The 15,732-nt window shown below is 38.7% G+C and overlaps 1 protein-coding gene across 4 annotated transcripts in view; it reads right to left on the bottom strand.

Annotated features, from left to right (window-relative positions):
- Window positions 1–15,732, bottom strand: part of bcorl1 (BCL6 corepressor-like 1) — a 231,868-nt gene that overhangs the window by 65,892 nt on the left and 150,244 nt on the right. For 3 of the 4 annotated variants that reach the window (XM_059651460.1, XM_048544497.2, XM_048544496.2), the window contains 2 exons: window positions 12,577–12,664; window positions 2,235–4,883 (listed from right to left, as the gene is read on the bottom strand). In XM_059651460.1, the coding sequence (XP_059507443.1) occupies window positions 2,235–4,883; window positions 12,577–12,664 (2,737 nt within the window). The remainder of the gene's footprint in view (window positions 1–2,234; window positions 4,884–12,576; window positions 12,665–15,732) is intronic. The other variant, XM_059651461.1, reaches the window with a different exon arrangement.

The raw sequence follows: 15,732 nt of genomic DNA, 5'->3' as shown, positions 1-15,732 counted from the left end.
TATTCAGATATGAGAGTGGCTAGAGACAAAAATTCTGAACAAAAACTGTTCAGAATTTTTGTCTCTGGCCACTCTCATATCTGAATATCAATGTCAGCAAGCAGGGTAAATAGCAAATCAAAATGAATAACTCTGGTATGGTAAGCTCAGAACTAAAATGCACAGCCTTTATCAGTTTGAGGTAAACATTTTTTGAGTGCAATTTAAAGAATTGAGACCTACATATGGAATTGAAATTGAAGCTGAAATATAAATTCCTAAAGTTTTTGTGTCAAAGAACAACATATACATTAATAGCGCAAAGCAGCAAAGTCACTGCAGTGTAAAACGGCTGGAAAAGTATTGCATTTTTATCATCTGTGGTGAAATGCCATGCTTCTCAGCAACTCCAAATGGGTGGAATTGTAAAAGTACAGTGAGATGAATGAAATACAATAAAACCAAAATACTGCAAATGCTAGTATTCTGCAATAAGAAGAGTAGTGACAATACTGAACAAGTCTGGCAGCATCTGTGGTTTTATTACAGTTGCTAGGTTAGTTCTTTGTAGATGTAAGGTACCCCCTATTGGTATGATCCTGGGGCATGTTTTCGGACGGTTAGGTATCCCTTAGCCTTATTAATGGTAGAGAGGCTCGTGTCTTAAAACTGTAAGCTATCAAAGAAATATCTATCAAACTTGTCAAGATCTACCAAATGGTGCTTTTATGAATAGAGTCTTTTTTTCAATAGAATGTAGTTTGTAATATAGAACTTTTTTTCCCACTTGTTTGCATGGATACTAGTTGATAATAGGTGAGTTGACATAGTAGGGGGAGAGTGTACAATTATGGGTAGGCATAGGGGCTATGAGGGACCATGGGGACGGATACAGGGCCATAAAATGACATGGGGAAAAAAATGATGTAAAGGGGTATGGTGAGACGGCACGTTAGGCAGGTGGATGATGAGGTATGAGGAGTGAGGGTTGCAGCAGTGTTTCATGTTCTATTCTATTATTGTAATTTTTGAACACAGTAGTGGAGCCTGAAAGCATGCTTTCTGTTCAGCCTGTCTCAACGAATGACAACCTCCTCAGAGTTTCTGAGTCACCTAGCCTAGTTTTGAGTCCAGCTTACCCTCTCAGACCAAAAGTGCTGAATGCAGGCAGCCATTTTCAAAGGTCAGGCAGGGCTGCACAGCTGGTTACTCTGTATACCCAACCTAGGAATGCAATCCAGGCTCGTTCCTCTTCACTGTGAACTTTAATTCTTCAGTCACTTCATGCTGCTGTTCCAGCTCCTTCAATCAGAGGTTTCTTTTCTTATGCCCTCGCTGATCCTCCAACTGTGCATTCTCTCCATACAGGAACAGCAAGAACATGAAGGACAGAAACTGATTCTCCATTCACAGCAATGTCACAGCACTGTGGTTAGTTTATGGTCTCATGAACAAAGAGCAGAGTTGCAATCTTTTTCTTAAAACCCCTGTAAGTTGAATCAACCCCAAAAGATTGGAATATCAATTTAATACAGCTGATTTCTAAGAGGTCAATGTCACAAATCTACCAAAAAGAGGTAATTTCTCATTCCTGTATTACTGTGCTAAACACTTGGAAATGCCCAAGTTGACACTATATTCAAACTGTAATTGAGAGAGGGGATAATCCACGTCGCAGAGATCACAGGATAGTGCTCAAAAATCAGTGATGAGCACCAACAGTGGTAGATGATTTTTTTTGTGGTGACCCTAGGAATGTACTTTATGATGTTTGGTTCCAATAAATTTGCATGGGCCAAAGGAAGAAAGGTGATACATGTTTTCAATATGTAATGCTGAATATATACTTCATAGCACAGAATAGGTTGGGATTTTAAGAGCTATATTGTATAGTCAGCAATGTAACAGTACATTGCTGACTATACAATACAGCTCTTAAAATCCCAACCTATTCTGTGCTATGAAGTATATATTCAGCATTACATATTGAAAACATGTATCACCTTTCTTCCTTTGGCCAATGCAAATTTATTGGAACCAAACATCATAGAGTACATTCCTAGGGTCACCACAAAAAAAATTATCTAGCTTCTTATTAAAACCTGAAGCTAACACAAAAGTAAACAAAATGAAACTGCATCTTTATTATAAAAACAGGCATCACATAGCTGTGTTTAACATTCTATACACCATAATATTCATTAAGCAAAAAATTCTCAAACAAAGAAAAAAAGCAGGTTGAAAATTATAATTACCTGAATGGTCTGCTGTTCCCGATTTAATCTTTTGCAACTTACAATATCTTCCTTCTTAGTGCATTTGAACTTCTTTCCAATATAGCTAGATGGATTTGTACTGCGTCTAACTGAATTAGGTCCTTTACATTTAGAAACTAGATTCTTCACTGAACCATCCTTCTTTTCTTTGGTAACAGTACATTTCACTGGTCCACAATGCTCTTTCTCATTACATATAGCTTTAGTCATTGATTCATCTGCATCTGTAGATAATTCTGAGGATGTTGTATTTCCACATGCCAACTTCTGTGTGGTCGCTAGTTCTACCCTCTTGTCACTTTCTACAATAGGAAGATATTTAATACTATGGCTATGATTAATTAAAGGCTGGTTGCTCAATGGCAAAGAAGTAATTATTCTTTGTCCTTTTTGCTCCTTATTTTGAATTTTTCCATCTTCTTCCATATCACCCGTTGAATTATTAGAATTTTCACTTGCAATTCCATTATTGGTTTTATCCACATTGTCTTTCTTGATTGTAGAAATCATATTTTGTTGATCTTTCTGACCATTTCTGCTTTCAGAAGGTAAATGGCTCAAGTCAACTGCACTACTGGAGGCTGATTGGTTCAAATCTTGAGAAATACCTTCCTTATTTACTGCATTTGGAGTGAATGATTTAGGATTGTCTTTTTTATTTTCAATTGCAAATAGTTCCAAAGCCCGATTATGAACAATAGTCTCCAAGTTGGACAATGGCGATGCCACTATTTGTAGCTTGTCTTCTTTTGTTTTATCTCCACAATTCTGAGGTGTCCAAACAGCCCCCAGATGACGTGGGCTTTGAAATAAAGTATATTCACCTCTGGAAGATGCTAACCCATAAGGAATTCCTTGAGCTGGTGGTAGCTGTTGTGCTGAACAACTGCCATTTGTTAATAATGATGAATGATGAAATGGAGTTTTATCTTTTGCCAGATAAAGATGGTTAATGACGAATGGGGGGTATGCATTTGAATGAAATGATGCAACTTCACCGGGGGTGGATACAAAACAGCTATGCGATTGACTATTAGGTTTTTTTACACCTTGACCTTCACATGTGCCTTTTCTGGCCTCCCCACTTTTGTTACCATTTGAAAGTGATAACTGGCAATCTCCCTGGTAAACAACTGAAATTGGCTCTTGCTTAGCAGCATTCTTAGATTCTTCATTACCAATCTGTAACATAGATGCTGGAATAGCACTGGCTACACCAACGAAAGTCCGTGGATTATGGTTTACCAATTTACTGGAACCTTTTATCCAGGACCAAGCTGGGTTCGATGGCTGTAAAGTTAAAGGATCAATTGAATTCTTTTGAAGAGTAGCGCCATTTCTTATAGTATCTGGAAAAACCACAACAGGTGATGTTAAACCAAAGTTTCCTTTAATACTGCTGGCACTATAGATACTTTGAGGAATTTGTGATGAGATGCCATCATTTTTAGAGTGCAGCAGAGAGAATGATCTATCTCCTTTAACAGGCGTCAATACTGGCATAGGTGGTGTTTTTCGTAGTTCAGGGAAAGAATTCTGTTTCACCCCTACACCATGACAGCTTGATTTTGCTGACAAATCTAGTGGCAAGTCATGGGATCCCTCTGGATATATCTGCTTCTCAAGTTGAGGTGGAGATCTAAATACTATGAATGGAGGGTGTGAATTTTCTGAAGGCCCAACTGAACGCTGATGAGTAGAACTGCACTCAGGAAGTTTAGGTAATTGGCAATTTGGGCTCTTTCGTCCCAAAGATAATTCACTGCCTGGGCTGAAATAAATGCGGGAAGTTGGTAGTGAAGCATGGGAAGCAGAGGCTAAAATCTGTTGTGGTGATGATTCTGATTCAGTTTTACTTTTTGTAAACAGGGGCTGAGAGTAGTCAGTGGTATGTTTGATCTTGGATTCTGAAGTCAAAGATTTGCTGACCATCACTGGATGAGAGTATGAATGCAGATCAGGTGTTAGGTTAGTGCTGCCTCCTTTACTTTGTAAAAATGACGGTATTGTCTGTACTGTAACCCCTAAAGTTGTTGGTAGAGATGGTGCAACATGGGGATGGATCAAGTTTGGTGGTAAGTACATCAAATGGGGACCCTGGTTAAACATGGGTGAAAAAAATGGTTGAGTAACAGTGTGTAAATTCTGGGATGATGTTAAACCAGGTTTGTACAAGTTCAATGAGTTTGGTGCATCAAAAGGGTGGCAATTCCCTGATTTAGCACTGTCTATTTGTGGATCATTCCAGGGGAGTCCTTGATACTTAGCTTCAGTCCCAGGAATCACTTTTTGCTTCATAGTCTTTTCTAGTTCCCCAGTGTTTTCCTGAGTGCAAGTAGATTTTGACAGAGTTTGTTGTGCTTTACGAGACATGCCCGTACTCTCCAAATTTTTCATTTTGTTATCTCCACTTTCTGGCATTTCCCCATGCAGCAAGTTACTTTCCACATCTGTAACTTTGTCAGTCTTTAACTGTGTGTCTGAAGTGGTCATGAAGGTGACCTCCTCTTCTTCGCGAACAGATTTTTCAGGCTCATTATCCTTGAAATTTTGAAGTTCCTCCTGCAATAAAATACTTTCATCCCACTCGACTTGATGGGCACCATTGCTCATTCGTTCAGTCGCCACCTAAAAAGATATGGCAATCAACAGAGATTTCAATAAGCCTAGGTTTCCTAAAAACACTAACACTACTTTACATCACTACTAATAACTTTAAGTTGATTCACAGCTAAAGTAAGGATTTTAAAGAATAATCTTGAAGTGTATGAACTACAATTGTGCTTCTGGGAACCACCTGCAGGTATTTAAACTTCAGTACTTTTTAAAGGAAATAGTTCATTTTCATCTTGCTTTCCTAAAGCCATTGACACTTACTGGGTATGTCAGTAGTGCTCAAACCCAAGTACCTATTTTTTAGGTTGGAAGTTTTTACACATTTGTTCTCGGACTATGAGAAGTGTCAGAAGTCTATATTTATTGCCTTTCCTTGAGTGCCTTTGGAAGGATCAATGTCAAAACAACAATTACCTTAATAACTATATGGGTTGCAAATTTTTCAACAAATGTTAAATGTTAAATGTTTAAATTGTAATTGCAAGTAGAACACTAGCCAATGGGGGGCAGAAGCAAATGGAGAATTATCCAGCTTGCTGCAGCTTTAAGTCCTGGAGTTTTAACTCTGAAAGTCTCATGTATATGAACTCAGTCAGTTCCCACTCAAACCAGGAAGACCAGGAGCAACAGCAGCATAAAAATACTGATTTACAATAGTTACCATACACAGCATGGACCTGATTAATGGCAGCAACTTTAATGAAGTGAGAGATAGGGCCTCCTATCAATCAATGTGCAAATCTGAGAGATGGCCAAAGAAGAAGAGCCATTTGTGCCGAACCGTGCAAGACAGGGCCTCTGGATAGAGTGCAGACCTAAGTGGGGGCAGGAGGAGGGGAAAAGGATGCCAGACAAGAGTGGACCAGAAGAGTGCAGTGCAGAAACAGAGTGTAAGACAAGGCATCCAAATAGAATATGGACCTGAGTAGTAGCAGGAATAGTAGTGGTTACAAACAACAGAGCAGGAGAGGGCCCCGATAAAAAGAGTGTGCAGATCTGAGGGGCAGAGAAGCTGGCAAAAGAGAGAGGGGGCAGAGCCAATGAACAAAATGTAGGCAGAAAATTATAACAAAAAGAAAACAAACAGTAAGTGTTGGCGCAAGGTAGCTGTGGTAACTAATTATTACAGTGTTTCTTTAAATCCCTCAGAGCTGGAGCAATTGTTTAAACTAATAACTGGGGAGATCCATTTATTACTTTATTAAATTATTAAGTTAACGTATAAACTAAAATAATCTAATTATATTTCTTTAGCATATCAGTAACAGGTAAATTTAAAAAGAGACACGGAAGGGCAGGCTATTTGCATATACAGTAACAAATATGAGTTTGTGGACAGCAGTACAGAGTTAGATTTACAGACCTGCAGAAAATGACTCTGCCTTTGTAGTCACTACAGTTCAGATTGAACAAGCTGCAACAGGAGTTGGAAACGCCCTGAAACATGAGAGACGGGGGCAAACTTCTGAGTACTTTTATCTAGAATGCAAACACATCCCAGAGAAAAGCAGAAAATAAAAGATTTTTCTGTTATAAAGTAGGGTGTCAGGGACTTTGAAGAGGGAAGAGGAGGTTCTTCACGTATTGATCTGTAAAGAGGAAAAAAGAAGGACTGTAGCAAAGGCGGCCATTATGCAGATCCAGGCACCAAAGTTCAGAAGATGGTCCAAAGACGGAAGAAGAGAATGGAAATGTACAGTGATAGGGGACTCCATAAATCAGAACAATAGGTAGCATCTTCTGTAGCCACAAACAAGCATCCTGAACATGTGTTGCCGACAAGTTGCCATTGAAAGGGATATTATACAATGACTACAGAAGAATTTGCATAAGGAAAAAGATAATCCTCATTTTTTTCAATTCATACCAGAGCAATAATTAGGAAAATGGAGGAAATCCATCTGGGGGAATATCAAGTGTTAAGATTAAATTACAGATTAGGTCTGTTGTCCTGCAGTAGTATCAACCTCTGGATTATTGTGCAAGCAGCATAAACTTTTACTTAAAAACAGTCAGACCAGGAATACATCGCTAAGGAACTAATGTGGAAAAAGAGGTAATTATTTTAATGGACTATGTCAAAACCAAGATTATAATAAGAAATCAAGATGGACTTTAAAAGGATATGCCTTGCTTGATTAACATCGACACGTTTTTGAACGGGAGAGATAAGGGTCATGGCATAAATTGCTAGGTCAAAATCATGGAATGCCCTCTCCAACAGCATGTAATTTTATTACAGCAGTGGCAAACAGTGGAAAGTGGCATTCCAAAAGGACTGTTGTTGAGGCTATGATGTCCACAGTTTAAGTTAAATTAGACTACTGAATGAAAAACATAACCTCTGACTTAAATTGGTGAGCTGATAACAACCAAAGGAAAGAACAGGCTCCTGTGGTGCCATACAAGAGTACTGTTAGTATCCCTATCTCCAAGATTAAGAGCCCCAGGATCAAGTCTCACCTGCTGTACAGTTGTGTCATAAATAACATCTCTGAACAAGCTGACTGGAAGTAACTAGCTGACGGACAGAGGACTGCAACAAATATTAAAAGAACGAACATATGATTAGCTAAGTAATTTTAGTATAAAGAAAGAGGACTATTAAATTTTACCAAAATGAATTAAAGAACTTATATATTGCTTGGAATTAAGCATATAAATAGAATGGAGGTGCAGCAAGATCTGACAGTAAATATACAAATCACGACAAGCAGTGACACAGATAAAAAAAACTTCTAAAAAGCACCTTTAAGCAGAGATGGAGGGGTGAAGGGTGAAGGAAGACTTAGGGACAGAATTACATAATTCAGCATCTAGGCAGTTAAAAGCACAGCCACCAACAGTCAGACTGATAGAAATCAGGAATGCGCAAAGCATAGGAACTGGACAAGCAGAAGGGCAACTGGAGGTTACTGAGATGAGGAGGGGTAAGCCCATGGAAGAAGGAGAAATTGAAAGGTAATAAATTGCTGGGATTGAGAGCCAATGTAAAGTCAGTGAGCACAGAGATGATGGTGGAATAAGACTGTTGTGCGTTAGGATACAGGCAATCTAATATTGGATGAGCTGAAAGTTTAAGTAAGGTGGAAAATGAGAGGACCATCAACAGACTGTTTTAATTGTCAAGACTGGATGTCAGGATTTTGAACACCTCCTTCAAAATCTCTTCTTTAAAAAGGTGAATAACTGCCATTTCTTCAATCTGTATAAGTGAAGCTCCCCATCCCTAGAACCATTCTCATAAATGTTTTTTACACCTTCTCCTAAGTCTTCACATCTTCTTAAAATGGAAGGTGGACAAAATGGCTTGATTTTTTCTGATGGCCAGATGACTGTTTTTCCAGTGTAGATGGGAGTTTCACAAGGGGACCTTACGGAATCCACATCACGGTAGACTTGGAATGAACTGCCCAGGAAATTGAAAATTTCACTCGGCAATTCCACTGCTCTTGGATGTATCTGAAACTATCTATTTAAAGTCAAAGAATTCCAAAGGTCTGCTGCAGTTAAGTAAGCATTGCTCAGTTAAGGTTCCTCTATGAACTACCTAGTTAACTCCGGAGTTAACAATAAGACTATAAAATTTAACTATAAACCCTACCAACACACCACACACCCCAACAAATGCACTTCACCCAGACCTCAAACATTATCCCAGACCCTATGAGACATTGGCCCTCACCGCCAAGGACTCACAACTATACACCACACCCCCCCATCCCAGCCACTAGACCTGCACCCCCACGCTGGTGACTCAACTCCCTTTTCTGCCTCAAGACCTGACACCACTTCTTCAGCACGTAGAATCCAAGTTCTTACCCCACCACCAGACAAACCCCCATTCATCACCATAATAAATGCATTCCCCTGCCTGGCATCCTATTCCTTGCACCCTACCCCATTTGGTACCCATCATTTCTGGGATCCTAACCTTTCACCTACCTTACGCACTTACCATTTGACTGCAGCTGTCTGTAAGTGCCTGTGATTCTGGACCTTTAAATTTCAGAATACAGCAGTTGACTGCTGTGGAAAAAAGAACAGGCAATTGTTTGCTTCACCCTGACAGTTCTACACTATAAGATACTTGTCAATATGAAAATACACTCCATGTTTCTGAAAAAACCCTGATCAGAATCTCTTGTCAGAGAAGTGGAGCTCTTTCATTGTGTTTAGAGAAGGAGCAAAAGTGGCATTCTGCACAAGATTGCCACTCGTTGAAAAATCTGCCTACCATTCCAACTGAGGCCAAACCGGTTGTTTTAGAGAAGTTTAGCCGAACTTTCTGCATTTGTATTTTGTGCCTTTCTAAAGCTAAGGATGCTGTGTGCTATTTTAATCACTCCTCAATCAGCAAAAGCACCTTCAATGATTTGTAGGCATATAATCAAAGGTCTCTCAGGTCCTGCATCACCTCTCAAAAAAACTACACCACTTACATTTATATTGTATCACTTCACACTTCTCTGCATTACATTTCATTGGTTATGTGCCTATTTATTCTATCAACCTGACTATAGTATCACCATTCACATAACACTTCAAGCTTTGTGTCACATGAACATTTTAAATTTGTACTCTGTACATTCAGTCTAGGTTATTAAAACGTATCAAGAAGAGCAATGATCTTAGCATCAAACCTACCGTATACTCTCCTTCAATCAGAAAAGCAGTCACTCACCACTGCTCAAGTGTGCTGAGTTTCGGGAAACTTATCTATGCTACCACTATCCCTTTCATTCCAAGAGCTTCAACTGTGCCAACAACTATACCTCCACAACTCAACCCTCACACACTGTAGCAATCAACTTATCGTTGCCATTGCTCAGAAGATTTAGCCCAATGAGTTTATCCTTGAACGTTTTTTGAACAGGCTGGAAGTTTTCAGTTCTCCAAAGTTGCGGCACACCACTACATATAAAATGTGAACGGGAATTTTATGGTCAGCACTGCAACATTATATTGAGGACTCAGTTATGCATAAAAAAAACTCTCTTGTCTCAATTATGATATATCAAATTAATCCCTCTCCTGTTATTCTCAAACATACAGTCTTGCTTTTCCTAATGGACAAATGTTTGTTCCATGGTATTAGTGCTGCTGTTAATTGCTTTCCCCTCCTTCATTTTATTTTTGAATAACACATAAATGGACTGTTATCAGCTATTTTGTGCTGGGGGCTAGTTGGCTCACTGAAAGGCAAACATGCAGTTCAGAACAATGCCAATATAGATTTGATTTCAATTCCAGCTATATTAGCATTGAGGCATCTACTCCTACACCCTACTCCTGAGAACAGAAAGCAACAGCACACCACCTCTGAGAATCACTGTTTAGAAAATTGTTTAGGATGAAGCTTCAGCAGATATTGAGCCACAGCCTGCTTTTGGATGAAGTAAACATTTTATGATGATTTCCCAAGGGGTGAGGTTGTTATTTGGTAGCAGAAAATTAAGACCAATGCAGATTTAAATAATCTAAAGAGGGCAGGGTGATAACTGAAGCAAGCCAGGAAAGGCAAAACAAGGCAAGAGCAAGTGTGAGGAAAAGGGGAGAAGATGGAGTTGACAGAGTAGGTTGAAAATGCAAGGAGCAGAGTGAAGAGTAGGGAAGGGAGTGAAGAAAATGGATTGGTCATGGAAAAGGGCGCACAGGAGGGCAGTAAAGGAATTTGAGGAGGGGAAAGGATGAAGAGGTGGGTGTCCAAAGAAAGAGGAGGAGCCAAATGGATCGATAAAGAGGGAACGATCAGAAGAATATAAGAATATACTGGAAAACAAGAGGATTTTTTTTTGTCTGAAGAAGTCATATCAGACTCCATAGAGCTGCCAAAAATATCTCCAACATTTTCTCTTTTTATTTCAGATCTCCAGCATTCACAATATTTTGCTTTTATTTAAGAAAGTAGTTACCTTTTTAAAAGGCAGCAGATGATGAACCTCCAGACCAGGTGTGTTTTGCAAAAGACTGAGGATGTCTAAACCTCAGTTGTGAGGTTTGCTGTGAGGGAAATCATGTCTCACTAATGTGACCTTTTTTTTTGAAGAAGTGATAAAGAAAATTGATGAAGGCAGAGCCATGGACATTGTCTATATGAACTTTAGCGAGGCATTTAATAAGGTTCCGCATGGTAGACTGATTAGCAAGGTTAGATCCCATGGAATCCAGGGAGAGCTAGCCATCTGAATACAAAAATCGGCTTGAAGATAGGAGACAGAAGATGTGGTGAAAGGTTGCTTTACAGGCTGAAGAACTGTGCCACAGGATCAGTGGTGGGTCTGCTGCTTTTTGCCATTTACATAAATGATTTGAATGTGAGTATAGGAGGAATGTTAGTAAGTTTGCAGATGAGACCAAAATTGGTGGTGCAGTGGACATTGAAGGCGGTTATCTCAGAGTACAATGGGACCATGATGAGAAGGGCTGAGGAGTAGCGGATGGAGTTTAATTTAGATAAATGTGAAGTGTTGTATTTTGGTAAGGCGAATCAGAGCAGGACTTGTCCAGTTAATGGTAAGGTCTTGGGGAATGCTGCTGAACAAAGAGACCTTGGAGTGCAGGTGCATATTCCTTTGAAGTGGAGTCACAGGTAGTCAGGGTCGTGAAGGCATTTGGTACACTTGGCTTTATTGGACGGTGCACTGAGTATAGGAGTTAGGATGTCATGTTGCAGCTGTACAGGATGTTAGTTAGCCCAGTTTGGAATACTGCATTCAATTCAGGTCTTCCTGCTGTAGAAAATACTTTGTTGTACTTGAAAGGCTGCAGGAAAGCTTTACAAGGATATTGCTGGGGTTGGAGTGTTTGAGCTATAGAGAGAGGTTGAATAGGCAGGGGCTATTTTCTCCGGAGCAAAGGCTGAGGAGAGACTTTATAGAGGTCTATAAAATCATGGGAGTATGGACAGGGTGAATAGCCTTTTCCCCACGATAGGGGAGTCCAAAACTAGAGGGCACAGGTTTCAGGTGAGAGGGGTAAGATTCAAAAGAGATCTGAGGGGCAACTTTTTCAAGCAGGCGGTGCATGAATCGAACGAGCTGCCAGAGGAGGTGGAAGAGGGAGTACAACTGCAACATTTAGAAAGGCATCTGGATAGGTATATGAATAAAAAGGGTTTAAGATGGATATGGGCCAAATACTGGCAAAAGGGGACTAGATTAATTTAGGATACTTGGTTGGCATGCAGAGTTGGACCAAAGGGTCTGTTTCTGTACTGTGTAACAATATGACTCTCATAGTTACTTCATTTATTTTAAAGTACTATACTTAGGAGGAAAGCTAATTGCTAAATTGGCACGAAGTCATAATCATGTAGGTGGGTCTAACATTATATTTATTCCTGTCCTAGCATTATTAATGCAATCAGTGACTATAATGCTGAAAACCTGGGAAAATCTGAAAACTGATGAGGCAAAACCAAATGTAACCTTTTAATTTTCTTGCACTTTCCAAGCCTTGTTTGCAAAGTACAGGGGTAGTAATAAGATTTGCCAAATAAAAAAGCAATCCAAGGGGGCAGTCTTGAATCAAAGTGAAGAACAAAAGGTTTAGTGGTCCAGTATCGGGTCCAGATTTAAGAAAAGGTAGAATTTCAGATTTGATTCTGCTGAAAAATCCCCATCTCTCAAATTTGTAGTCTAGGCCAATCATTTAGAATACAAGATTTTCACTGCGTTTGGATGAGCTGATCAATCTTGCTTACTTCAGTGTGGCTGCTAATACAAGTACCATCCGTCCCTACTGGCTGTGGAACACTTTTCCTGGATTCTGCATCTGTGAGTGAAGATCTCCTATTAAAGAAAATGATTAACCATTACTAGTAGATCTCTTCTGACACTGTCATGGGTAGTTCAAGGTCAGGACAACAGTTCCTGAAGCCTATTACATTTCCACAAGGTCTCTGATGAACAGTCAAACTGTTGTTTCTGTTAATATACTGCATGCAGATTATATCTACATTATTCATTCTTAAATCAGCACCCTTGTGCCTCCATGCTCAGTCATTTTCCAGAGGGAAAGAAATGCCATGTGTTTCATGGGCCCGAGTATACACAATCACAAATAACTGAGATGAGTCATAAATCAATTTTTTTCTACAAGTATCATTCATTCTCCCTTATTCTTTTAAGGATTGATCTGTTCTATCAGTTCCCATAAATCTCATTCTTAAACATAAATGGAGTCTTACCCTCCAAATCCTGACTAAGCCTGGTCCAATTTACTGAAAATAATCTAATGCACTATCAGTTGTTATTGGTCAATGTGTTTACTAGCAAGTACTTGGACAGAAGAAACACCACTAATAAAAGAAGATTGCTGGAAACCAACAACCTTGTTTGTAAAGAATTTTTTCATTACTCTCGTCGGTAATTTTAAAAGAATATTTATTATCATACCAAAGGAAACACTATTGACCTACTTAGAAGTCAAAGAGTTTTAAAAACCACTCTTCCAATCTCATTTTAGCATCACTGCTTCAGTAGAGGAATGTTAATATTACAGTTTTACTTACAACTATGCTCTTCTACTCTTACCATGCCCAAAGACCCTGTATTACATGTCCCTGTTTCTGTAGCATCCTTTAACTAACTTCATATAATGCTCAATTTGTGGCCAAGCCAATATTTAATGATTTACTGGTCTATTTTATACTTCTATAGATAACTTGATATCTTGTTGGCATTATTTATGACTTTATGCACCTGCATTCGAACATTTTCAGGGAAATTATGTATTGAACCCAGAGTTCTGTTTACTCACATCCTTTAGCATCTTTCCATTGAGTGCAGGCACCAATTCCTTATTTTACTGTTATGTTACTAACAAACACACTGTAATCTTTTCGGACCAGAACTTCTAAATTCAGGAACACCAGTTTGTCCGAAATGTCTTCGAGCAGGCCCCACAACTCGTGAACTGGTCAATCATGACACTGCAACTATCTTGAACTCACTGTATTGGTGCTGTCATACAGCAAGAAATAGTTTGTGAACCTTAAGAGAGAGGGAGGCATGCCATGTTTGTCAGCTGCCATCGTACAGGCCACGGCAGGCAAAGTGCAATTTAGTCAATGACATTAATTTAGTGCAAAAGAAATGGGGAGTTCATTCAGCTGAGCCAGAAGGTGAGTGGCAGCTTCAAACTTTGCTGCATACTTGTTCCTGATGATTGTACAGCTACTCAACTTCATTGCTCGCAAGCTAGTGACTCTGCAGGCACCGACAACTAAATCAGAAGTCAGGGAAGCTGATTACTATCAGTGTGTGTGTGTGGTGGAGGTTTGAGTGGGAATTGGGTGGGGGCTATTGCTTATTACTGCACTCAGAGTTAAAGTAAGCTAATACTGGTAAATGATTTTGAAAACACTGGTAAAGTAAGTTCTGATTGACTAAGAACGTCAAATCAGTGCAATTGTCTTCAAATACAAATGATGAATATGTTGGGCTTTAAAGGACACTTGTTGAAACGAGGATATTACCTAGTTTTTGTTGTTACTCCATTTTATTCTGGACCTAATTATAGTGAGATCCCCTTCTTGAAAGGGGAAAAAGGATAAACAACTTTTAGAGAGGTTGGGAATCCATATTTTTTCAAAAATATTTGAAAAAGTGCACTTTCATGTTGTAATGCTACCTTTGCTATGTTTCATGTCTCAGGTTCCTATTTATATCAGTTCACACACATTAGGTTAGACATGATAACATTACCGTATAATGCAGAAAATCGGAATTTAAAAATGCTTTTTGTTAGGAACAACACAGTAATTCAAATTTAATTTATATTTTGTATTCACGTGCATCTAAGAAGGGCTGAATATGGTTTTAGTTTCAATTTTTCAAGAGTTGTTTTTGTGATTTGATGCTAAGGTGTCTACTGTGATAAAGGTTAATAATTTACGTTTTTTTAAATACAGATTTTATTCTGTGTTAAAGAACTGGCATGTTTAAGAAGGAAAGAAAATCACAGTCTACCAAACCTGAAATCTGTTTTTCCAGTATTAACTTTAAATGAGATTATGATATTATGAACTAAGACAATCCAGATTGGAGAGGTTACAGTAAATATAATGGCATCAAGTAGACATAACATGGACTTCTAGTGTACATGCTTTCAATCTTCTCCTACATAAAATGTCCACCACTAGCTATTTGTGGCTGCTTCATCTATATTGTGTCAACAAATAAACAAACCAAAACAATGCGGATCCTGGAAAATGTGAACTCTATCAGATAATTCTAGAAATACTTAAATAATGAAGCTTCTGTACAGAAACCTGAAGAGTTAACATGGTTTCCATTGCTTAGGTTGTAATATTGAGAGTGGATTTGTCCATCGTATAATGCCAACTTGATTCTCATTCCATTTAAACTTTTCAGTAATCTACTCCATCAGGTTAGCACCAAGGCAATAAAAAGTTAAAGCTAAAGTGGAAATTTCAGGTGTAGATATTTTATCAAAAATTACTTATGAAACACATCAGAAGGGGATAGGAATGCAAAAAGTTCAAGGAAGACAATTACATAAGAGAAGGAAATATAGTGACCTTTACAATCCTACGCACAAATTAAAAGTACGCTCAAGAAAAAAATTGAGGCACACAGAGCATTTGTCCCAATTCACTGTGATAATGCTCCGGAAATCAAACTGCTACTCCTGGACTCGGCACAAGTGTGAAAGGATTTAATCAAACTTTCCAATTTACCTGACTGATGAACCGAGGTTAAAATAAAATGCTCATCAGATTTCTGTACATAAGAAAACAGCCATTTACTACAAACCAGATTTTTTTAACTAATGGAATAAAAGAAAACACAAATTACTAACTTACAACTCTCTGTAACTAACATTCTACCACTTC

This window comes from Stegostoma tigrinum, chromosome 15 (genome assembly GCF_030684315.1).
Source record: "Stegostoma tigrinum isolate sSteTig4 chromosome 15, sSteTig4.hap1, whole genome shotgun sequence".
Classification (NCBI taxonomy): Eukaryota; Metazoa; Chordata; class Chondrichthyes; order Orectolobiformes; family Stegostomatidae; genus Stegostoma; species Stegostoma tigrinum.
Note: the sequence above shows the minus strand (reverse complement) of the source record. Positions and strands in the feature narration are given on the sequence as shown.